General features: G+C 45.3%; 1 protein-coding gene across 2 annotated transcripts in view; it reads right to left on the reverse strand.

Moving 5' to 3' along the window:
• Positions 1-26,519, reverse strand: part of LOC144823106 (chaperone Ric-8A-like) — a 152,368-nt gene that overhangs the window by 61,837 nt on the left and 64,012 nt on the right. For both annotated transcript variants that reach the window (XM_078681287.1, XM_078681286.1), the window contains 6 exons: positions 23,064-23,158; positions 21,644-21,794; positions 15,217-15,312; positions 13,835-13,979; positions 10,642-10,786; positions 10,225-10,344 (listed from right to left, as the gene is read on the reverse strand). In XM_078681287.1, coding sequence (XP_078537413.1) covers positions 10,225-10,344; positions 10,642-10,786; positions 13,835-13,979; positions 15,217-15,312; positions 21,644-21,794; positions 23,064-23,158 — 752 coding nt within the window. The remainder of the gene's footprint in view (positions 1-10,224; positions 10,345-10,641; positions 10,787-13,834; positions 13,980-15,216; positions 15,313-21,643; positions 21,795-23,063; positions 23,159-26,519) is intronic.

Raw genomic sequence — 26,519 nt, forward strand, 5'->3', positions numbered from 1 at the left:
TATATGACCCCGCTGTTCTTAAGGCGTATCTCAGGGGATAGGGAGGACACCTGCCCCAGATGTGGGATCGGGGGGGCGGGGTTTATGCACCTGGCCTGGGTGGTGTTGGTGCTGGCGAGGCGTGGAGTGGCGATCACCTGGATGGGGCACAGAGCGCCAGAGTTGTCAGCATGGCGTAGGGATGTGAGAGAATGGTCGTTAGCTGAAGAGACGCATATGCAGAGGTCCCGAAAGGATGTGCGGTTGCCGGACGACCTCCTTGCATGGAGAGTTATGTGTGCCTCGGAGATGTCTCATAGCAACTCGGACGGTACGAGCGCTGAGCTCTTTTCCTCAGGGGACTCGGGATCAGAGGGGGAGGGGGGAGGGAATGGGGAGGTCGGACCCACGCCAATGTAGGTGCAGTGCCTGTTCCTTGATAGTACCTCATGCGATTGCTGTGGTTGTCATGATGCTTACGAATATAGACTGTATAGGACTCACTGTACCATTTAGTGCCATAATGTATTGTAAACACTTACTGGATGAACGATGCCAAGGTTGGGGGGGGGGACTGTTTTTTTTTTTGTTTTGTTTTTGTCCATGTTGCAAAATCAAAAAATAAAGGTTTTAAAAAAAAAAAAAAGTTCTTATCACGTGACCGGGCATGTAAAAACTACGGCTCCCACAGTGCATTGTGCTTACAGGCATTGAAATCTGGCAGTCCATTGTTTATTTGGTGGGTTGCTCCGTGCCCACGGGTGAGGCCGCCCTGTAGGGTCGGGGGCCCCAGAACTGGAGAAATTGCTGTGAAAAAAAAAATATATATATATATATATTCCCTGAAAAAACCATAGGTTTCAGGCCTTATATAGTTAGGAATTAGCATATAAAAAACCTTTGAAATTCAATGAAAAAACCATAGGTTTCAGGCCTTATATAGTTAGGAATTAGCATTTAAAAAACCTTTGAAATTCACTCAATAAACTATAAGTTTTAGGGGTGTTATAGTTAGCTGGACATTTAACTCATACAAAACCATTGAAATTGCTCCTATATAGTTAGTTCGACTAACTATCCATCCACTGCTGATGATGTCACATATTACATCATTCATGACATGGTCAGTGACATCACTGATGACATCTCAAATGACATCACTGATGACATCACTGATGACATCATCCAGTGAATGTGGTTTGCTTCTTTGATTTAAATATTCATTATATATAGCAATTTGCATTGAAGAATGAGTGCATATATAAAAAAATATATTTGGATGGAGGATTTAGTAGCAATGTAATTGACTGTTTACTTTAACAATGTATAGTGTCTCACTAAATATAGTGGATAGTGACTAAACTGTGTGAGTATCTGTATCACTTTGTATCACTTTGTCAGTTGTTGTGTAAACTGGTTCTCCAGTTGGTTACTAGCTATGTAAAAGTCTATATTACTTATTAATTAGTTAACTGAGTATTTGTATTGGAGAGTGAATGTGTGTGTGTTTCGGTGGGGGGGGGGGGGGTGAGTGCCCAAAGATGTGTGAATAGTTGATTCAGTAGATATATGAAGTTAAAACTACATGTTATAATAGTTGTTTGGGTGAGTGAATATCTTTATGGGAGTGGTGATGAGCAAATATATTTCTCTTTGGTGCATGTCCAACAAAGTAGAAAAATAAAAGGCAGTGTATATGTCAGTTTATATGTCAGTTTTTGTATATAAATAAGTATTCATAAGACTCAATGATTCTGTAAGTGACTATATGGATGACTGTATACTTGTAATAATGATTTTATAATACAGTAAGTATGACTTACTAAGTAAATGAATAGATGAAGTGGTGTTTGTATAAGTGTGTAGCTAAGTAAGTATGTAAGTATGATCCATTGTTTGCATAAGTGAGTAGGATAACTTCATATTTTAATAGGTTGTGTGCTGGTGTGCAATGACAATATAGGTGTATAAGTATTTTTCATAGTGTTGAATTTTTCATTGTCAGCATGTATGATTGAATCTACAGGTAAGTGATTAGATGTGTGTATACATCTAGGAATCACTAAGTGGGTTTTTAGATACTTGTATTGCTGTGTCAATGGATTCAAATATGATACTCTGTATTTTCCAAAGAGTGATGAAAGATTTTACTAGTGTATGAAAAGGTGTATGTGATTGTCACGTGGATGATGTCATCAGTGATGTCATCAGTGATGTCATTTGAGATGTCATCAGTGATGTCACTGACCATGTCATGAATGATGTAATATGTGACATCATCAGCAGTGGATTGCGGATGCGCGAAATATAGTTAGTCCAACTAACTATATAGGAGCAATTTCTTTTTTTTTTTTTGAAAACCTTTATTGATTCGATCAAAGCAGTACAAGCGCAGGCCTACAACCACAGGGGCCGGCCGCAAATTCAGGAAATATAAGCAGAAGCATTGCACATGTTTACGGCTCAAGGAGTAATTACGGTGTAATCATAATACATGGTTGTAGGCACCACGAAGCACAAGGATGGAAGAGGTTTCATTTTTTATAGTTTTGAAGGAGTAGCTGTGGCTATATCATCGAAGGCATCACACTACACGATAAACAAAAAGAGACAGGAGGGGCGTATCCCTCCACGCAATCGGGAATCGGTGATGAGCAATACGGCCTAAAATACACTACGCCCGCCGAAGGCAGGCCAGGAGTAAAGGTCAAACAATGGCAAGCAATTTAGCGAAAGCATCATCCGAAAAACCCACCCTTCCGAGACAATAAAGTAGAGGCAAGTGCAGATGCCCGACAGAGAAAAGGATGAAAGAAGAAGATACAGCCAAACCTACTAAGAAAGGAAGAGAGAAAGGGACCATAGAACAAAACAAACTAAAATAACAAAACCCCCCCAACACCCGCCACCCTACATCACCGTAATGGCTATGGCCTACCCCACTAACAGCGTGCCTGTCGCCCCAGAATTACCCTAAAGAAAGGAAAATAAAAGATAAAGAAAGAGAGGAGAACAATAAAACACACTCCCGGTCTCCTTAACCCCCCGCCATTAGCGACCTCCCCAGGACATATTATCCACTACTAAGAGCAAGTATTGACCCCATACAAGGGGAGGACATCATCAAAAAACTGCCAGACTCCCATTAGAATAAAAGGTACATTTCCGGCATAAATCACAAAGCACGGCTAACTCCAAAAAAGTCAAAAATCAACCCTGACCAGTACGGTTCTTTACAAACGCCCAAGTGGCCCGAGCCACGGTGACATCAAGGTAGTCGAAGCGTCCAGAACAATTTGGGGCCGCAGAATCGGGTTGAAAATAGGAAACAAAATGGCGACATTCGAAAATACGACAACAAAGGATGATGAAAGGGAAGGGCGATTCTCTCCGAAAGTCACTGATAAACTGTCCATGTCTCTCACAGCCTTTAGCGACAATGTTTCGCCAAACAGGAGTCCGGTATGGAAAGCCAACAACGTTCGTGGGTGCGCCATCTACGAGGCCAGAGTCATAAAATTGGGATAAAGCCGGTTTCCGCTCGAGGACCTCGGAAGGACATGCAGGATATTCCTCGGGAACCATAGCTCGCTGATAACTGGTCGGAACATCGTTGTCCGGTCTCAAGGAAACAGTATCCAGCGTTACAGACATCTGTTGGTACGTGACAACAAAGTGAGAGTGGAGCGCCCCAATGGCGGCCATTACGGACCTCAACGATGGCGCGCCGTCCATCCCCTCCATCTCCGTCCCCCGAGACGAAGCAGGACTCGGGTCACGGAACACCGTCGAGGCACAGGCACACACTGAGCTGGCAATAACAGCGGGCGCTTTCATAGCAGGCAGAGACGGCACCTTCACCACACGTGGGGACCAGCTCGTCAACCCCGGCCTCCCAGAAGGCTCTCCGGGCGTCGGACCCCCGACCGTGGCCACCGATATTACTTGCGTCACCGTACCATGTCCTTCGAGAAGCTGGTTGCTTTATTATCAGCCGGAAGCGGTAAAGTGATCCGAGATCGGGAGACCGGATGCACCCCTGGTCCCACAGCCGCTGTTGTTCACTTCCAGCCCGAATGGGCCAGAAATTGAGGTCCCGGCGGAAGCCCTGGAGCAGGCCGAGGATAGAGCTCGACGTAACTTCGTCCCCGGTAAGTTAGAAAAACCGGACTTGCACCTCAGGAGTCAGAAAGACTTCATGCGCATGGGAGTCCGGCACGATTGAAGGATAATAGACAGGATATACGAGCTGCCGGCGGAGGTCGGCGGAGCCGGGAGCTTATGCGGCCATCTTGCTTCGTAGCGTAGCTCCTCCCCCCTATAGGAGCAATTTCAATGGTTTTGTATGAGTTAAATGTCCAGCTAACTATAACACCCCTAAAACTTATAGTTTATTGAGTGAATTTCAAAGGTTTTTTAAATGCTAATTCCTAACTATATAAGGCCTGAAACGTATGTTTTTTTCAGTGGATTCACAAGGTTTTTTAAATGCTAATTCTATTAGCAGATAACGTTTATATATTCAAACGTTTTTTTAATGCTAATTCCTAACTATATAAGGCCTGAAACCTATGGTTTTGTCATTGAATTTGCAAGGTTTTTTAAATGCTAATTCTATTAGCGGATAACTTTTTTATATATTCAAACGTTTTTTATGCTAATTTCTAACTATATAAGGCCTTAAACCTATAGTTTTTTCAGTGAATTTGCAAGGTTTTTTAAATGCTAATTCTATTAGCGGATAACGTTTAAATAAATTAATATCTTAGTGGGACCACCTGAGCAGCCCTAGGGGGTAAGGGTGTTTCTACCCTGCCCCCTTTTTGTGTTCTACACGTTTGTTTTTCTGCTTTCTTGTGCCTCAGTCTACTGAGACCCAAGATGGATGCCAACACTTCCTGGTTAGAAGTGTTGACAGCCAAAGAGCATGCAGCTTTATCGGGAAGGCATGCTGATTGGCTGTCACTGTCTGTCAACACTAGCACAAGATGGATGCCAACACTTCCTGGTTAGAAGTGTTGACAGCCAATGACCATGCAGCTTTCTCGGGAAGGCATGCTGATTGGCTGCCACTGTCTGTCAATACTGCAAACCAGGGGGTCAGGGTGTTTCTACCCTGCCCCCTTTTTGTGTTCTACACGTTTGTTTTTCTGCTTTCTTGTGCCTCGGTCTACCAAGCACAAGATGGATGCCAACACTTCCTGGTTTGAAGTGCTGACAGCCAATGAGCATGCAGCTTTATCGAGAAGGCATGCTGATTGGCTGTCACTGTCTGTCAACACTAGCACAAGATGGATGCCAACACTTCCTGGTTAGAAGTGTTGACAGCCAATGACCATGCAGCTTTCTCGGGAAGGCATGCTGATTGGCTGCCACTGTCTGTCAACACTCCAAACCAGGAAGTTTTGGCAGCGATCTTGTACCTTGTTAGAACCAAGGCACAAGAAAGTAGTGAAACAAAGGTATGAAACTCGCAAAGGGGCCAGGGTAGAAGCACCCTGACCCCCTAGGCCTGCTCAGGGGGTCCCACAAGTACCCCCAAAGGCAAAATAAAAATAAAAAGTTGCGGAGTACGCGTACCGTACGCGTACCGTACACGTACCCCGCAACTTTTTTCAATGTTTTTTTTTTTTTTGCCTTGGGGGTCCTTGTGGGACCCCCTGAGCAGGCCTAGGGGGTCAGGGTGCTTCTACCCTGCCCCCTTTTTGAGTTCTACACATTTGTTTTTTTGCTTTCCTGTACCTCACTCTACCGAGGCACAAGATGGCTGCCCACAATTTCTGTTTTAGAGTGTTGACAGACAGTGGCAGCCAATCAGCATGCAGCTCGTGCACGTAGGGGTACGCGCACGTACGCGTACCGTACGCGTACGTACACGTACAGTACGCGTACGGGTAAGCTAAGGAGTAAGCTTAGGGTGAGCTGCTATAGATATATATGTGTTTTTGAAGTTAATTTTCTTAAAAACCACTGGAGCAAATTTCACCAAACATAGCAAAGGCACATCTGCGTACCAGTCCCTACAATTTTGCCAAGTTTGGTGTAATTCCGTTTAGCGGTTCGGGCTGTAGACTTGTCAGACCGTCCTATGGAAATTAACATGGGGAAAACATGTTTTGGGACCCCCCCCTTTTTTCTCAGCCCCCACTTCACGAATCCCCCCGAAACTTTCAGGGAAGGAGCGCAGTGGAGCTGGCCAAAATTTTGGAAATTTACACGCAAATTCCTCAACCGGCGCCAAAGTTATTCCCAATAGAATGTTGCGGATTTCCTATGGTAGCCAATCCTAACTATATATACCTACTGGCTATCGCCCACAGGAATTCAATCTCCACAGAGACGACGCGAACCCAAAGTCGTGCTGCAATATTTTTATTTTTCATCCAGCACCTCCGCCATGATAGCAGTGCTGGTCTGTGTATCTTGCATTCTACAAATAAAAGGTTCAACTTGCCGTGGTGTGGCTTCTTCTTTGGAGGCAACTCTTCTTGTTTGTGTTAAGCGACGTGCCCCGCCGCGAGGAAGCCCCACTGCTATCATGGCGGGCTTGCAGCGACAACAATAAAAGACGCTGCGGGAATGGCAAGTCCGCTTTGTGGAAGGAGTATGGGCAGGATGCAAGCCCTGTCAGCTTCGAGCAGCCCACTCGGGTATGAATATCTACATTTTGTTGGGGGCAAGGCATGCGACCCACTGGGGTGAACATTGAAAAACGCACTACAGTTACCAGCATGCAAGTCGCGCATACGCCACTGGGGCGGGATATTTAAATTTGCGCAGGTGGTGCGTTCGCTGCCTTCTCCCCATGCCAGTGAACAAGGGCGACCACACGCCCGAAACGCATTTGGCTGAAAGACATTATGTGAAGGAGCAGCTGGTCTGTGTATCCTGCATTCTACAAATAAAAGGTTCAACTTGCCGTGGTGTGGCTTCTTCTTTGGAGGCAACTCTTCTTATTTGTGTTAAGCGGCGTGCCCCGCCACGAGGAAGCCCCACTGCTATCATGGCGGGCCTGCAGCGACAACAATAAAAGACGCTGCGGGAATGGCAAGTCCGCTTTGTGGAAGGAGTATGGGCAGGATGCAAGCCCTGTCAGCTTCGAGCAGCCCACTCGGGTATGAATATCTACATTTTGTTGGGGGCAAGGCATGCGACCCACTGGGGTGAACATTGAAAAACGCACTACAGTTACCAGCATGAAAGTCGCGCAAACGCCCACTGGGGCGGGATATTTAAATTTGCGCAGGTGGTGCGTTTGCTGCCTTCTCCCCATGCCAGTGAACAAGGGCGACCACACGCCCGACACGCGTTTGGCTGAAAGACATTATGCGAAGGAGCAGCTGGTCTGTGTATCTTGCATTATACAAATAAAAGGTTCCACTTGCCGTGGTGTGGCTTCTTCTTTGGAGGCAACTCTTCTTGTTTGTGTTAAGCGGCGTGCCCGGCCGCGAGGAAGCCCCACTGCTATCATGGCGGGCCTGCAGCGACAACAATAAAAGACGCTGCGGGAATGGCAAGTCCGCTTTGTGGAAGGAGTATGGGCAGGATGCAAGCCCTGTCAGCTTCGAGCAGCCCACTCGGGTATGAATATCTACATTTTGTTGGGGGCAAGGCATGCGACCCACTGGGGTGAACATTGAAAAACGCACTACAGTTACCAGCATGTAAGTCACGCATACGCCCACTGGGGCGGGATATTTAAATTTGCGCAGGTGGTGCGTTCGCTGCCCTCTCCCCATGCCAGTGAACAAGGGCGGCCACACGCCCGAAACACGTTTGGCTGAAAGACATTATGCGAAGAAGCAGCTGGTCTGTGTATCCTGCATTGTACAAATAAAAGGTTCAACTTGCCGTGGTGTGTCTTCTTCTTTGGAGGCAACTCTTCTTGTTTGTGTTAAGCGGCGTGCCCGCCACGAGGAAGCCCCACTGCTATCATGGCGGGCCTGCAGCGACAACAATAAAAGACGCTGCAGGAATGGCAAGTCCGCTTTGTGGAAGGAGTATGGGCAGGATGTAAGCCCTGTCAGCTTCGAGCAGCCCACTCGGGTATGAATATCTACATTTTGTTGGGGGCAAGGCATGCGACCCACTTGGGTGAACATTGAAAAACGCACTACAGTTACCAGCATGCAAGTCGCGCATACGCCACTGGGGCGGGATATTTAAATTTGCGCAGGTGGTGCGTTCGCTGCCTTCTCCCCATGCCAGTGAACAAGGGCGACCACACGCCCGAAACGCATTTGGCTGAAAGACATTATGCGAAGGAGCAGCTGGTCTGTGTATCCTGCATTCTACAAATAAAAGGTTCAACTTGCCGTGGTGTGGCTTCTTCTTTCGAGGCAACTCTTCTTGTTTATATATATATATACACACACACACACACACACACAGTAGGTAATTATAGGACCTAGTTTCCATAGGAAAATAATTTTCTGTTTTACTAATAACTTTGGTACGTTTGGCGAATCTTCTCGAAAATTCCAAAACTAGTGTGCTAGTCACCACTTCAGCTGCAGTCTGGAAAGTTTTGGGTGGTGATTAGTCAACCGGGATATGAAAAAAAAGGGGGGGCACTAAAACACATTGTCCCCATGTAATTTTCCATAGGGGTTTTGGACACAATTACAGCCCTAACCGCTGAATGTAATTACTCGAAATTTGGCAGAAAGCTAGATCTTGGTCCAGAAATCGCTATTTTTGCAATTTGGTACAAATCTCTTCAATAGCTTTGGAGTTATTAAAGAAAAAAGACTTAGGATATCTAGGGACGCGGATCCACGCACCAACAGCCATGCTATGATTATCTGGCTGCAACCTGTTAGAAAAGTTGCGCCGCCATTTTGTCAATGGACACGTCAGGATAGAGGTATCCTGACCCCATGGGACTGAGGGAGAGTTCTCTGATGGACCCTTCATCTGCAAGAAATTGTCCACAAACTGTTTTTGTGTGTGTGTGTGGGAGGGGGTGGGGGGGGGTGCGAGGGTCTATGAATTTACTTCGGCGCTCAGCATAGCCCCACTCACACACCCACTCAGAGACCCACAAAACCACTGACACACCCACTCGCAGACCTACACAGCCAGTCATACACACACTCACACACCCACTCACTTACACACCCACACACACACCCATACAGCCAGTCACAGACCCACACAGCCAGTCATGCATACACTGACACCTACCACCCACTTACAAACCCACACAACCACTCACACTCCCAATCACACATCCAGGTTACAGGGATATTATAGTTGAGATATAGCGTTAAAAACCTGTGGAAATTCACTGAAAAAAACAAAGGTTACAGTGACATTATAGTCAGGAATATAGAATTAAAAAAATCTTTGAAATCCACTAAAAAAAACAAAGGTTACAGGGGCCTTATAGTTAGGTTCAGATTTAACACACACAACCCCATTGAAATTCAGCAGTTTCAGAACTCAGAAATATCGTTGTGTGACATATATATCACCATACTAGCTCTCTCAACAACTATTTACCTGAAACCTCGTAGCCCCCAAAACTGATCCTTTTGAAATAGTATTTTATAATCTATCACTAAGTAGCTGGAATAAATGCATGCAATTTGTTTGCTGTAGAGCACGTGACTGATCACAATAAGCAGCAATAATCACTGGTTTAACCACTAACCTTGGGTTCTGGAGTAGCGTGCTACTCGCACTAACGAGCTTCAAAACCTTACTCAGAGTAGTAGGCGCTATATAAATACAATTACTATATATATAAATATATATATATATACATATATATATATATATATATTTATATGGATCAATATTGTTCAGGATGATAGATGTGGAGTTATGAATATATATATATAATCGGGTAACATAGTCCACATATATGTGGAGTTTTGAATAGTAAATCTATACTTATCTTTATATTCTTATCTGTATACTTATCTGTATGTACTTATCTTTTCAATATTTTGGCTGGTCATCGATATTTCTGCTTCAATATTATGAGAGCATAATATAATAATATTAAAAACTCACATTTCTGGGATGCAATCATGGCAACATCCAAAGTATTGATTGAGTAGAAGAAAGAATACCTAGGTGGACAAACGCCACTGACTACTGTGACAGAGAGAACTTATTCAAAGTTATAGACACAATTTTCCCTTCTGCTAATAGTGCTAATGCGGCCTACAGATTCAAAGTATCTCTCCCTTAATCATCTCCCAGTCACCCCAAATCCCTCCATTTAGATTGCTGTACCTAGATAGTTTGGTGAACATGTCCACCAGCTTCATTGCCTCATCTTCCTTCTGCTCCTCCGTCATGCCATCCAGGGGGTTGGGAGGTTTCTCCTCCACACGTCCGGTAACTGGGTTAATGCTGCAAGCAACCAGGAAATTATTTTTTCAGATCTTGGCACAGGAAGACATGATTATATATTTTGTCCAGCAAGAACTGGGAACATATACACAGAATCTGGCTCCCACTGCCTGTCTGCAACCTATTGACTATAGTGGTCTCTTGCACTACACAGACAATAAGTTTCAGGCAGGTTTGGCCTTGCACAATCAGAACCCTGCCTTTGCACACCTAAAGGACTAAGCTCACTTGAGAAGGGAACAGGCATGTGAGATGTGGAAGAGGTACTCAGCGGGGTGACTGATAGAAATCTCTTACTTGGCCTTTGCTTCCTTGTACTCTTCTGTGTCCGTATCTTCATCTTCGGAGTAATTACCCTCTGCCCGTCCTCCCGCCATCAGGCCACGGGCCGCGAGGAGACCTGCAGCATTTCCATAGCCGGTGTACTTGACAAACCGTGTCACTGAGGAAAAAGGATAATCAAGTTCTATTCATAAAAGTCAACACAGATCCAGGGCACTGCCATGGTTTCTCAGAGATCAAACATACTCACAGCACATGTGTTCCCAGAGAACACATGCACTTATTGTGATATTGAGTTCTTAAAAACCCCTAACATATTAATCGCACCTATGCGACATCTGCGACCTCAAATGTAATTGTCCTGCATCTATGAAATCACAAAGCTCCCATAAAGTCATTACTGCAGGAGGTCTCAGAGCGGTCACACATCATATCATAAGCATGAGACATCATAGGGCATCCAGCCACTCAACACAGCCATATGGTACAGAGCTCATCATCTCCGGACACCCACTAATCATCATTCACATAGCAGAACACATGCACAAACATAACACAAAGGATTTTTTTGAGTTAATATTCCATCATGGCATATTTTGCAGGTGCAAGGACACAGAAAAGGAAGGCGACTGAGGAAATATATTTGAAGAGGTTGATGGGAGCTGGGAAGTCGAGGAATAGAGGCAAAGACCATAAAAAAGACACACGACAAGTTACAGACTGCCTCAGCCCTCCAATCCCATCAGAGACAATGGCTGCTCAGAGCTCCCAATTTTGTGGCAAGCCAGGCTGCTTCTTTTATTGGATGAATTGGAAGGTATTGGGAGTGGACGAAACAGCCAGGAGCACTTATTGAGGAGCTGTCAGCAGATCTGTCACATGACTTCAGTGTTTGCTAGAAAGAAAGTAGGTTCCAGGTTTCCGAGAGGGGACGTACATGATTAGTTCATTCACAATAATGAGGACTCGAGAAGTAAACAGGGAACTACTATCAACCCGTTAGCCAACCTCAATGATGGGAAACTGATAACACCACTTCTGTACAATGAAATGGGGAAGATTTTGCTATGCAGCAATGTGACTTCAACTTATGCCATGTCAGAAGGCACTAAGAACAGCACTCATCATCGTAACTAGATACATTAGTACTGCAAAACACAGTCTCAGGAATTAGGTTTAATTCTTGTACAGACGAATAACTGACTTGGACACAAAAGCCTCAACAGAATCCTGACAGTGATCTGAGGGCTGAAAAGTGGTGTTTTCTCTCATTTCTTCAAAGGTAATAATATCCTTTAAAGCTTTTAGGCAGCACGACATCCAAGCAATAGTTTACTAATTTGAAGACCTACATTCAATTAATGAATGATGAGCGTTCCCTGGTGAAGCTGAATAATAATAATAATTTTATTGTACAGTTAATTAAAACTCACAATGTTAAAAACTTTCATCATTCAAATTATTTTCAACCTTATATTGTACTTATGTTTTTTAAAAAGAAGAAAATATCATCTGTGCAGTCCTTTTCTAGGTTGATAAAGTGCTTGTGGTTCAGTGTACAGGGCGCAATTTAACTAGGCGAGATTCTTGACAGGCTGTCTCTTTATTTAATTGAAGTGCTTTAACTGCTTGCTGTTCTTCATTACGCCTGTTACTAGCTCTTAAGTCTTCTAGCCACTATTTTGAAGTACTTTGTTAGCCTGCAGTTTAGTTGGATCTCCTCTGGTTTAAAGCACAGCTTACAGCCTGCCTACATCTTCTTATGCCCTTTTGGTTCCATATTACTCGGAGTAAGGCGCGCCTTATATCCATCAAGTTTGGGCTGATACAAATTATGTGTATTAAGTCCTCTTTTCCCGTTCCACAAAAACGGCAGAGGTGTTCACCTGCTCTCCTTTTCCAAGGTGCCAAGTGAGGTAGAATTGGTAGGATGCCGAAGCGCAATTTTAGAAATGTTTCTTTTGTATTCTGTGTAAGTCCCGTTTTCAGACATTCCTGTGGCTTAAGAGCTTTATAATCATTCAGCACTGTCCCTCCATGAGCCCTCTTGGCCAGAATTTCTTTATCTTCTATGGTTGATATAATTTTAGTTACTTTTGTTACCACCTTTTTGAAACTTTTATTATCTGTGGATGACTCCTAGAGGTTTTTCAATTCAAGATATTCCAGTGATTCCAGAAGGTACTTCTTGGCAGGTGAGTTCTCTCAGGTAGACAGTTCGGTCCAGAGATTGGCATTTAGAGATCCTTGCTCCGTGCCTCTGATTTTACACCAAATTTTTATGTAGGCGCCTCTTCTCTCCAAAGTTTGTCTCTGGAGACCAAATTCAAGACGGATTTGGGCAGGCGACACGTAATTCGGCAGTTGGAAGATTGCCCTGTATGCTCTGCAGATTATTATTTTATCTAGAGCTGTCGTGTCTTTCCCTTGCATTGGTTCAGTTCCATATGTGAGCATTGGCTGCAATCGTGCTCTGATCACTTGTAAAAGAGGATGCAGTGTTTGATCAGGGAGGACTTTCTTCAGGGGCTTCAGTGAGAAGTAGAATGTTGTGCCCTTCCGACGAATGGCCGCTAGTTGAGGTATAAACACACCTCTGCAGACTAATAGTACCCCAAGGTATTTATAGTTAGTTACCCAGTTTAACCACTGTCCATCCAGGAACCATGAAAGTTTCTTTGTCTTATTATAGTTCACTGTCATTACTTTGTGAAGCTGAAGGATGCATGAGCCTAGAGGCAATAAGTCTGTGTTTTGCACTAAATGAATGTTCCAACTATTACAGGTCGTATGGTGAAGATTAAGCAGACGGTCAAAGACTTGGCACCCACAACCAAAGACCTACAATGCTCTGTTAATCTCAGATATGGGCTCTCCTAAAATCTCTACGTTCTTGTTTTTGTTCTGTGGATGACATGACTATATGGAGGTGCATTGTGCACTGGTACTGATTCCATGTAGGACATAGTTCTCCCTGTAGTTGTATAATCTCTGGACATGTCAGTCTGAACAAATAGCATGAATTTCCAGGACTGACAGGATTAGTTTTATTCTATAACTTTTAGTCTATAACTTGTTTGCTTTCTGCTGATTTATTACCAACCCTTGTTTAATAACAACCAGAGGACTCCTTGAGCTCTACCACATTCACTACATCAGCAGATCACCCAAGTTCTCTTATTTGCTTCCTGTGTATATTCACACTCACCATTCTCCTTGCAAAGGATGAAGAGGAAGTCGGCTGCACAGTGCTTGACGTCGGTGTCGATGTGCGTCATGAGCCGCACAATCTTGTTCCGTATATGTTCTCCTACTTCGGGGCGATTTGTCACATCCCGCAGCGGGGGAAGCACCTGTGGGGAAAGGCAAGGGTCACCAGACAGACCAGAGAAATATTGCTCAAGCCCATGGATGCCACCACCATGTTTTGGAACACTGCTCAGAACCGTTACAATGTCAGCCATCATTCTAGTTTAATTGTGCATACTTAATGTTTTCTCACATAGTTCTCACTGTGCTGTCTGGTGCTGGTCTGTGTCCGCTGGTGTTGGTGGATTTAGTTAGTTATCGTTGCTAGTTTTACTGGATGACTCCATGTAAACTGAACACTGGTTTTCTAATCCTGGGGTTTCTATTTAATAATCATTGTTACGAAGCGTGTTTGTGTGAGTCGTTCTTTTGAATCAAGCAAAACCTCTAACATTGCTGATTTGTTACATGAAAACAGTAGGGAGTAAATGCAGTCTCCTGTCCTTGACATGAGTCGTCTGATAACCGTAGTGTTGGCGCTTAGATTAATGTTTTGGTGCGAGTATACTTGTGTTTTATACACCTTTGTGATGTTCCGGTGGCGCTCAGGGCGTAGCCATATCTACAAAGCTACGTTAAGCCACCCTGCTATTCATGGCCTTGTAGACATGGTGTAAGGCAAAGCAGCATAAGTTGCTGCCTTGGCTTATTCTGCATCAAAGAGGAGTTCCATGGGTGTTGCAGTGGGTGTTCCTTGACAACACCCATGGGTTCGGACACTGCCCTAGATTTACAATATCTTGTAAACCTGGAGCAGCGCAAAACCTAGCGCCTCCCTAAAGAAGGTGTTATGAGGAGAAATGTTTTAATTTCTACTCGTGATTTCCTCTTTCCGCATGTGCTGCATTCTGCAGCACACACAGAACGAGGAAAACGCCTCTTGTGATTGTTTTTGTGCAGGAAGGGACACCTTCCTGCACAAAAGCAATCAGGCCAACAACACAGACACCCTAGCATCATAGTGCAAGGTGGCCTGCGTTGGCACACAGCTGCCAATTGTGCGCTAGCTGAAAGGACAGGAATGCCCCGTATCTTGTAAATATGGTGCATTCCTGCCTTTCTGAATTATCATAGGGCAGTGCAGCAAAATGACTTGCGGCGCTGCCCTATGCCAATTCTTTGTAAATATTACCCCCGTTGTTCTTTCCTCATGGGTACTCTTAAGTCCTTTGCAGTGGGTACTCTGTTGTAAGAGCACACTATGCATGCTGCTTTTTCATGTAACACCTCCTTTGTGCTCCCTTTCACCAGAAGCTCCAATGTGAGCTGTTCCCCTCTCACCTTGGCTCTGAGGTATCTCCTCGCTGGTCTGTGAATCCGGGCGCTCTGGGTCAAAAGAGTTAGTACAGGGGTGAGACTCTCCTTGGCCTTATGCCCCTGTGAAAAGAGATTAAAAGATGGATCATGAAGGGCAATGACACCCCCACTGTGCTGTGTAAAGAGAGTACATGTTGCTCTATCTTTTCTCTTATTACCCTGGCCCCACTGCAGGTCACTCCGGACTATGAGAAGTGGAATAGCACAAACATGTTGTAGAAGTTACTTTTGGGCAAGTCCTGCTTTTATGGTTCTGCTCTTTTTAATTGTTACTGGACATACGTCCACCTACAACCACTGGCCAGTGGGATTGTCAAGTCAGTGAATTAGCTTCATCCGATATATAACATAAACAAAATAGTCAACAACCCATCAATAACTCCCTCCATCGGCTGATTTGTAAATTCTATATGTGACACCTTCTATTGCTTTACACTTAAATACACCCGCCCGGGGGTCTAGCCGTCCAGCAGCGTGCATGGCCTGCCTACGGAATTAGTTGTCTACTGTGTGGAATGAGACTGTATGATGTGGAGGATTCTAAGACATCTGAGACAGGTGAGCTCTCTAAATTCTGCTGATAGAAAGTCAATACACTGTCGTCCCCTCATTTTCTATATTTAGGCCTCTCGCTTTCCCAGGATTTCCAAGACCTTTTCCATGCACAGGAGCCCCCAAAGCCTGTTGAGCCATGTCCCAAATACTTTTCCCTACAGTGCTGCCATTGCCTGTCTGGCGGGCATAGTTCCATAGTAATTGTCCTGTCTCTTCCGGAGCGTAGGAAATAGGTATGACTATTTGAGAGACCCAATTTAGGGCTTTGCCATAGCAAGTATATGAGTGTCCTGGTCAGTGTGACTGCTCTCCCCCTGCGCAGCACCACCACTAAGTGGTGCCCCCTGAGCTCTCGGTTTGCATGGTGTTCGAGGCCCTCCTGCACTTGCAGTATTCTACCTGCACCTCATCCCTGGTGGTCCAGGAGAAGAGCACTCTGCTCTTTTGCTGTTCTGCCTCTGTCTCTGCCCCTTTCCTTTTCTGCCCTCTATTTCTCTTTCTTTCGTTTTGCCCTTCTGTCACTTTCACTTTTTCACTTCTCACTCTCCTCACTCTTTTCTTCGTTTTCCTTCATTTTCTCCCCGCCCCTGCTGCCCCGCGGCCCCTCCCCCTCCAGTGTGGCCTCCCAACTAACCCGCCTCCCCTGATCCCTACTTAATGGCAGCTGCTCTGCAGCCGAGCCGCTGGCGTGCCAAAAGCTCACCACAGGAAGCCTGTCTGTGCCCGACTGCGACCAGCGCCAGGGACCCCAGTCCTCTGACTCTCCACCGCCACAACTCCAGCACCCTCCACGATCTCAACCTCAGAGGCAACAACAACTGCCAGCTCTCGACACCGAACAACACCCAAAGCTCTCTCGCCTGTCTACTCTGTCGGCGGACCCACACTCAACTCTGTATCCCAGCAGCATCCCCCAACCTACCGGACAACACCGCTCACTAACCACTCAACTCCTCCTCCCCAACGGACGATCCCTACACAAGCATGCCATAGAAATCTGGGACCTCCTCAACACCTCCTTGCCCGACATCACCTTCCTCATGTAAACCTGGACCAACACCAACTCTGCACCTGACATACAAGATCTTGTGCCAAGACCACCCCATCCATCAGGAGGAGGCATCGCCATCATTCAAAAAATCACCCTGCGCATGACCACGCTCATGGACAACATAACGACCCTCATGGAGAACCTCTACTTCCAGATCCAGCCCAACCCCAAAACGAGTCTCAGCGGAACCCTCATCTACAGGCTGCCCGGCCCCTGCACTCTCTTTACCGACGCCATCTCCGACCTCATCTCACCCCACGCCCTTGCATCCACGGACCTCCACCTGGATAACCACAACAACTCAAACACCGCCTCCCTCCTAGGGAACCTCGCCAACATAGGACTGAAACAACTAGTTACTGCCCCCATGCACACAGCGGGACACACACTCGACTCTACCTTTACCAAAGGAATAGATCACCACTGCACCACTCAGCACCTTCTTCCACCGCAAGATCAAGATGATCTACAACTACTTCGACAACCAAGACCACCGAACCATCTCCCCCCTCATGCGACACCACCCAACAGACCCTCTTCATATGGATCCCACTCACAAAAGAAAGCACCTTGAAGACCATGAAAAGCATCCACTCTGAAGCGCCCTCAGACCCCTGCCCACACCACATCCTCCACAGCGCAGCCTCTGCCATCGCACCCGAAACACGTAGGCCAATCAACTGCTCCTTGTAGAACGCCACCTTCCCAGACGACTGGAAGCATATCAAAGTCAACTCCCTCCTGAGGAAACCCTCCCCGGACCCAAGGGACCTCATGAACTTCAGGCCCATCTCCCTGCTTCCTTTCGCAGCCAAGGTCTTTAAAAAGGCCATCAACACAAAGCTAGAAAACGTCTTGGAAGCTAATAATGTCCTGAACATCTCCAAATCCGGATTCCAAAGCAATCACAGCCATAGACCGCCCTACTCGCCGCCACCGACGACATCTGCTCCCTCCTCGATCAGGGCGAAACGGCAGCCCTCATCCTCCTGGACCTCTCGGCTGCATTCGACACCGTCTCCCACCGCACCCTAACCACCAGACTCCACGACGCCGGCATCCGCAGCAAGGCCCACAACTGGATCCTCTCCTTCCTCACCGGCAGAACTCAGCAGGTGAGACTCCCTCCCTACATCTCGGAGCCGACAGAGACCAACTGTGGAATGCCCCAGGGCTCCTCCCTAAGCCCTACCCTCTTTTACACCTACATGGCCCACCTCGTAACCATCGTCAGGAACCTCAGGCTCAACATCGTCTCATACGCTGACGCAGTGCCTTACCAAGGGAGTGTGGGGGGCTGTCCGCCCCAGACTGCATGAGTTTTGGGGGCAGGGGCCTCTCCCCAGCACCTAACTTGCCGTTTCGGGCAGCAATCTCTCCTCCCCCCTGCTGTTTAGTGCAGCCGTCGAGGGGGGCACCCTCCCGCTCAATGCAGCCGCCGGGGGGTGGCAAACGCTGGGACCGCCCCAGGCAGTTTAAAGGCTAGCTACACAACTGTGCCAAAAACACCCCGCTAATCCTGTCCCTTACCAACAAACCCAACATCACCAGACACAACTTCCAAGAAGGGTTGAAAGCTGTGGCCACCTGGATGAAGAACAGCTGCCTGCAACTCAACTCAGAAAAGACAGAAGTCCTCATCCTTGGCTCCACCCTCTCCACATGGTATGACTCCTGGTGGCACTCGGAAATCCCCCCACCCCAATGGACCACGCACGAAACCTCAGCATCATGCTAGACTCATCGCTCACAATGAACCACCAGATCAACGCCGTCTTCTCGACCTTCTTCTACACCCTCCACATGCTTCGAAAGACCTTCAGATGGATCCCAACCGAATCCAGAAAGACTTACACATGCACTCATTAGCAGCAGACTGGACTACGGCAACGCTCTCTACGCCGGATTCAACAAGAAACTCATTTGCAAACTCCAGACTGTCCAGGATGCCGCAGCCGGACTGATCCTCAACATCCCCTGTCACAGTCACATCACCCAACACTGCTGCCATCTCTACTTGCTTCCAGTCAAAAGAAGAATAACGTTCAAACTCCTCACCCACGCATCCAAGGCCCTTCACAAAACCGAACCAGCATACTTGAACAGCCGCCTCTCTTTCCACCCACCCAAAAGACACCACCGATCAGCCCAGCTCTCACTGGCCACTGTACCATGTATAAGCAAGACAAGAAGGGGAAGAAAGTCCTTCTCCTACCTCACTGCCAAAGTATGAACACCCTCCCTCTTCACCTTTGGCAATCTCCCACATTGCCCCAGTTCAAGGAGGACCTCAAGAAATGGCTTTTCAGGTGACCCCAGCACTCAACGGAGTATCCCCCACATCCCCTAGTGCCTGGTCAGTGGGACTCACTCACCAACCCTAATTGATTGATTGTACCTGTGCCTATACAGTTTCTCCAACACTTGGACAGTCCCGAAGGGTACCATTCCCACTCTGTTGTGTAGTACCAATAAAGAGTAGTCTTTAGAAGTGCTTCTTTACTTGAGCTGCTTTTTGCAGAGATCTGTATCCTGCTGTATGTATCCTTCCTTTCTTTGTCTAAAAGGGAGTGCTCAATTCTACTTCCCACCTCTTTTGTGCTGGCGACTTTCACTGGGAAATGCTTTCCGCAAAAACGTGTTGATGTCCGAAAGCAGGTGTTTATTGTCATGTTTTGTAAGAATCCACTGTTAATTTTGCGTACATGGTCTGACGGCAATGGTCCTAATCGAGGGATGGATGACCCAGTGTTGAATCTGTAGATAGTAAATATGTTCTGTCTTTGGAAAACTATAATTCACTTCAACTGTGCAAAGGACTGAATGTCCTCCGTGTTGTAGAAGTCTTCTAGAAGTTTGCAATTAGCGTTCTGACAATCCCTGTATGCGGTGCCCTCCATAGCTGGCGAGAATTCAGGATTATGGGAGCCATAAGAGGAGAAATAATTGTTAGACCCTTAGATACAGCCACTCAGTCCTGTGCTCCAATAGTGGCTCTGAGTGCCGGGGAAGAGAGTATGCCCCACGGTCTATAATTTTTGGCCAGCCATGGGACTTTCCAAACATGGGTACCAGCAACGGCTTGGTCCATAAAGTACCTGAGTCTCTCCATGGACAGATGATGCCACTCCATTTTATATCGAAACTGTGCAGTAAGGTAATAGTTTATTAAGTGAGGGATCCCCAGTCCACCCTTATCTGAAGCAAGATAAGCCTACTTTTTAACTATGTGGGACTTCTTACCACCTCATATAAAGCATTTTAAGACCCTTTGGATTGTATCCGTTATAGTTGGGGGTTGTAATGGCACAGTATCCATCATAAACAGGACTTTAGGCAACAAGGTCATCTTGGTTGCCTCAATGAGACCCTCCCAAAACACCCGAACCCATCTGCCAGCTCTGTAAGTCGTTACATCGAGGAGATCATTATAGTTTTGGAAGGCTATTTTATCTGTACTGGGGCAGATCTTAATGGCGAGGTAATGAATGTGATGTGTCCAGGCAAGTGGGAACAATCCATGTAGTGTGTTTTGTATGCCCAGTAGGCTGTTGAGGCTCATGAGTTGAAATATTGGTGGGTTTATTTTCAACAGTGAAAATTGACCAAATAGTTCTCATTCTCGCAAGAGGACTGAGATGGAACTTCAGGGGTAAGATAACTTGACCATCATGTCAGCAGCACCTAGAGCGAGTTTATGCAGTTGATTCCCCGTCCATGCCCTCTTAATCTGGGGGTTTACTGCTTATGTGGCCAATAAATGACAACTCCCTGGAGCCCAGCTTCTTTCATGGGGCTTTTCTATTACTGGAATGAAGGTCTCGAAATGGAGGAAATTGCAAGCTGCTTGCCATCAGCCTTCGTTACATTGCAATAGCTTGAGAAACATTTTACTATGCTTTTTCCAGCAATATTTCCAAGCAATTTACTGTTCATATTTTGTACTGCATCGGTTACATGCACACCATACTGACAAATTGTAGCAATAAGGCTTTTGGGTGAAAGGGGATGTAATTTTTGTTTAGAAATTTGCACAGTCTATATGTAAACAATAATCGGGAGACAAAAACTGCGACTGATGTGAAGAGTAATGATGCCCTCGGGTCATGCCAGCGCTATATAACAATCAAAAGAAATACATTGATAAATGAGCAATACATTTTCATTTTTATTGTATAATAATTTGTTATGGATTTCTAAAATGTGTATTAAGCACCTGATGATCTTCAGTGGGTGGTCCATGTCACCGTCTCAGACACTTACTCTCACACACCCATCCACCCTAATGGTGCAAGTTAAAGAGACCTCCCGTGTCCACTGTACGTCAAGACTCATTAGGTGATAAGTGTTGTAAATATGCCAACATAATTACCGCTCCTTTTCATATTTCATTTAATTGTCCTTACATTCTCTGCAAACGACATTTCAACACTACCAGCCTACCTATGATTTGAGAGAGTTCACTTCTTCCTGCTCTTGGAAAATATCTCAAGGTGAAATAGCATAAAAATGAGAAGGTGGCTGAAGTACACAGCTAACCTCGTTTGCTTGAAGTAATTCCTAAGGGGGACTTACCTTTCAGCAAATGTTGTCTCAGGATTATCTGACTATCGTCCAGTGTGGTACATTAATTTCGGCTGCCACTTGGGAAGTAAGATTTCCTTGATCAGACCCTATTTCCCTGGTTAGATACTTTAAGCCTTTAGTGCAATGAAACTTTTTTCCTACCATGACTGACTTCTTTAATATAAAGGCTGCAGAATGCACGAATAAGGCCACACTCACCCTGTCCAGGCGCTGTTCCAAGAACTCCAGCAGCATGCGGAGTGCGTCCATGTTGACTCCCATGTACTCAATACACCCTGGTTGCACCTTTGGGGTCAGCAAGACATTCAGGCACTTAAATGGCAGGTTCCCCAGGAGGTTCACTGTGTGACTTAATGGACACAAGAATATAGTAAATATCAATACAAGTGACTTCTTAGGATGCAGGACTGGTATGAAGATGAAACCCTTTTCTCAGTCCAGGAGAGGGAGGTCTCTGCAAGGCTGAGGCGTCATCAAGGGGAAAGAAGGGGTCAACACGGGGAGTGGGGGAGGGTTTCAAGACCATGGTTGAGTGGGTACATGTAAGCCATTAACCGAGCTGACCTCTTTGACCCACAACAGGAAGTTCTTACTGAGCAGGGAAATGTAAGAGCATCTTTTAACTCTGAGAAGATCTTTCAAGGAAGAGCCGTTTTTGCATGGAGATGGGAGTGACAATGGGCCAGATGTTCTAACATTAGCAATAACCATTAATTGAGATGTTCTGTGAATTGCAATTAGGAAATAGCTATTTCTAATCTATGAACGTTTTAAATTAAAATTAGCGACTCCTAATGGGTCGCAAATCAACCTACCTCATGAATATTACTGAGGTGGGTCACAGTTTGCGACACATTAGGAATGATAGTCATCAGAGGGATGGTGGCCTGTAGGGGTCAGCAGACCACCATGTCTGTGATTGCGTTTTAACAAAGCAATCTTTTTTCCCCAATGCAAACCATTTTCCTGAAAGGAAAATGGGATGTGTTTAAAAAATAGAAAATGAAAAGTTTAAGTTTTGTTTTTTAATAGTAGGCAGTGATCCATGACACCTCTGCCTCCTTCGAATGGGTTACCACACTTTTGAACTGCTGGAAAATTATTAATGTTTTGCGACCGAAATTCCATTGCAAAACATTAATACATACTATTACGGATCGGTATTTGGAAAGGATGCCCTAACACGCCCCTTGCAAATAACGAATCACAAATGCAAATTGCGTTTGGGTAACAAGTTACCGACTGGCAATTTGCCTTTTGTACCCCAAAATAAGCTTTTTGTGGTTGCACACGGCCCGATTCTGCCAATCATGCTGTTTGCCACCTTAAATAAATCTTTGTACATCTGGTCCATAGTCTCTGCCGTCAGGAAAAGGTGACTTTGAAGGGCAAATTTGGGCCTTGGGTAGGAAAATATAAAAGAGATTGAACATGGCTCTTCACTCTGCAGAGGAATGTCTAGTCAGGAAGGGCATCACCTTTAATCAGTCCCTAAAGGGCACTCTATGGTCAGTGTTTAGAGAAACATGTTAATGGAAGAAAGAGAGGAACTCTCACCCTGGTAGACCCGGACCTCTCCATGACAGCGCTCAGCGCAGGCATGTTATGGTGCACTCACCCATAGAACTCTTCAGTTATATCTTCATCGTCTCCCCTCAAAAGCAGGCAGTGGCGCAGGACAGCACACAGGTGTCTAAATGATGCAGCCTCCTCCTAAACTCAGAACAAAAAATTGTGGTGTAGTAAAAATAGGAAGGAGATGTGAATAGAAATAACATAGCCAAGTCAATGAAACCAACATCCTGATGCAGCGAAATCCAACACTACCAAGAAGATTAGAACCACTCCCTGTAACTCACCTCTCTTCAGATGTCACAGCCACTCTCCTCTGCTCCCAAGTAGCACAGGACCAGGACCACATCCACATTCAGCTCTCTGTAACAGTGACATCTGCCTCCAAGAGAGTTCAAGCCCCTCTCTACCTCGGCCTATCTGCAGCAGTCACTTACATAGTACAGGCATCTGTGGTGTCTTGTACATGTGTATAGAGGACCTTTATGGTCCCTGATGGACTCCGTAGAGTGACATAATCGTTTGGGTGTGTCTGGGTGTGGTTAATAAAGTTCATGACACAATGCGTACAGTTAGTTAACGATAGCACTCTGAATAATAAGGATGTGCACTACATGGCTCCATGTGTGGCGTGGTCATTTACATGCTACCAGGCTGGGAAAGACGCTTCTGAATCCAGTAGTCAGAATGTGATAGCACTATGACTGGATCCTAACCGCATCCAGGATACAGGAATGAGTACAGAGTCCCCTCACATCATTCCACACAGGTGGAAATTATTAGACTATCTTCCATATAGAGAGTGGATAGACCATCTTGTATAAAGAAGTTGGCATGCCCTCTTGGACACTGGGTGCGAATAGGCACTCCTGAACTGTCCTCCTGTGCTGAATCCAGGAGAGACACAAACTACTTAACTCATCCATTGGAACAAAACCCTCTAGCCTTTGTTGTACTCCGAAGGCCTACTCCCAAACCCCACCTAGCCAAAGGCAGTCCTATAATAAGTTCAGGAGAGAGCAATAAGAATAGAAAGGTGAGAGGCTCTCTTATGCCAAAGTCCTTCATTCAACCACTGTAAATTCTTTTTTGGACCCCAAAGCCTGGTAAAATATCTGCCCACACGACTCTTGAATCCTACTCTGGCAAAAAAAGAAGTTAACTACGTACTCCCATGTAAATCTGTGAATATTCTTACAATAAGATTGCTCATTAGAACAAGAATTGCAATTTAAGACTTAAAACCTCACTCTTTTAGGTCTTACCTCAGCGACAGTACCAAGCTTGGGTTTTCTAGTCTAACTTTTTTACTTTAATACTCAAGTAAAACTCCCTGTTTTTGTTCAATGCTTGCTTTAAACTAAAAAAATTAATCAGCCTTTAAATGTAGCACAGTAAGTAATACCAGATGTCTGCCAATGCAACATCATCCATTCTTCTCAGAATTTCAAACGTCATTCTTCCTATCCAGTGGTGCTCGTCACTTAGTCCTGTTTCCACAGTGAGTTCAGCTATCTCTCAAAAGAATTCCAGCACATAAAAGATGCCCGAATAGAATAATGGTAGAATCTGCCTACAGTACTTGAGTGTGGACGTAAAAGCATTATTCTGATTCAAACTTTTTACATCGTCTGATTATTTCCCATAATGCTAAAATGGTTTCTTATGCTGATTGTATTTTTCTTACCTCATAGATTTTTCTGCCCTACAACTTCTCCATAGTCCTACTGCCCTCCCCATACCTCTTGCTCATTTTTCTCTGGGTGCCTCCCAGAACAGAGGTGGAAAATGGCAGGGCCAGAGGCATCGGACAGGTATCCTTAGTATATGGTGTAGAGAGACTAGAGCTTCCACTTCCAAGAATGAACTGAAGTGAAACCGAATTATCACAATTTAGGGAGAGCTGGGACTGGGTAGCCCCTAATGAAGTGAATGTGCAGGCTCTTACTCTGATGCCGGCTCTGGGTGGAAAAAGCCTGATAATTAAAATGAAGGATGAACTAAAGTAAAACTGAATTATCCTATCCCAGGGAAAGATCCACCTGCTGAGTTCCTACTACATTGAATCGACAAGCTCTTATTCTGGTGCCAATTCTTGATGAAAAACACCTGGTAACCAAAATGGAGTTAGGCTGACAGTCGCCACAGAAAGGGGGCATTGGCATTGATTGAACAGCAACAGCAGGAATTCCTGAAGTATACTATTGACCCAATGTGGGGTTCATCCCGAAAGAGAATTCATCTCTGATGTACCACAAATGCACTCCTTGACAGCAGACAAGAAGGAGTAACTTTACCCACAATGGTTGTGACTCAGATCTTCATCTGACAGGTGTCTTACAAGGATAAAAAGATTACAAAACCATCTCTAACCCAAAGTTCCAAATGTAACCCAAAAAATACTTACAACTGTTTAGAAAATGTACCTGGTGTTAGAACTTGAACTGCTTATACAACATTATGTTATGTTATTAGATTCTTGGTACCGGGTACGGCTCATCCCCGAAGGGACATCTTGTCGCTGAACGGCAGGTAGGTGAGGAAAAGCGGTGGTTAGACCAGCCAGGTTTTCAGGCATTTCTTGAATTCAGCTAAGCTTGGGCATGTTTGAATGGAAAGAGCATGTTTATTCCAGTGGAGCGGAGCAAGCACGGCCTCCATATTTGGGGGTGCGAATATGTCAAGCATAAAAGAGATTGGTGGGTAGATCGGAGGTTTCTACTTAGAATATATATTAACTCATTAAATGTGCAATGTTATCAACACCCCCCTTGTACTGCAATCTTTGTCTACCAAAGCAGTGGTGTTGGAACAATTTTCAGAGTGGGGGTGTTGACATCAATGTTACATGACTGAAGTCATAGGGATTGTGAACACTATGCGTCACTCAATCAAAAGGAGCCCTAGGGGGAATAATGGAAGAGGCCGCCCCCCACTCAGTCAATATTCAACAACAAAGGCCTCCCCCATCTCACACCAGTTCTCATTGGACCGATGGCAGAGTTAAACGACCAATTATCCTACTGCCCTAGATGCGTTCCTTAACACTAATCTATAGGGTCATGGTGTGTTCTCGCTTACATACAAAGTTACACCCAGGTCTAGTCCCACTCTAAAATGTGAAAATAAAGTGAGCAAAGAGAGAGTACCTCACCGTAGCAACACCCGAGGGGGTTCCTGGCAAACAATTGCCAGTTTACCCACTTCTCATCATTGGCCACTCTCTCTTTGTTGTGAGTAAAGAACGAAAGGTAAAAACACAAATAGTGATTCCCCAACTAATGTTAGTGTGGTGCACAAATAGAGAACCTTTATGTCCACTCATCTAAATTAAAAGTGAAAAAAAATGTGTATGCGCACCTAGAACCCCTGTGATAGCCTAAGGCAATCGGCCACCACTGCTAAAATGTGGAGAAACTTGCTAGCTTAATAACTTTATTCTGATGCCGCAAGAATTCCCAATTAAAAATGGTTCCTAATATACCATATGTATTTACTCAAT

Source organism: Lissotriton helveticus, chromosome 3_1 (assembly GCF_964261635.1).
Source record: "Lissotriton helveticus chromosome 3_1, aLisHel1.1, whole genome shotgun sequence".
Taxonomy (NCBI): domain Eukaryota; kingdom Metazoa; phylum Chordata; class Amphibia; order Caudata; family Salamandridae; genus Lissotriton; species Lissotriton helveticus.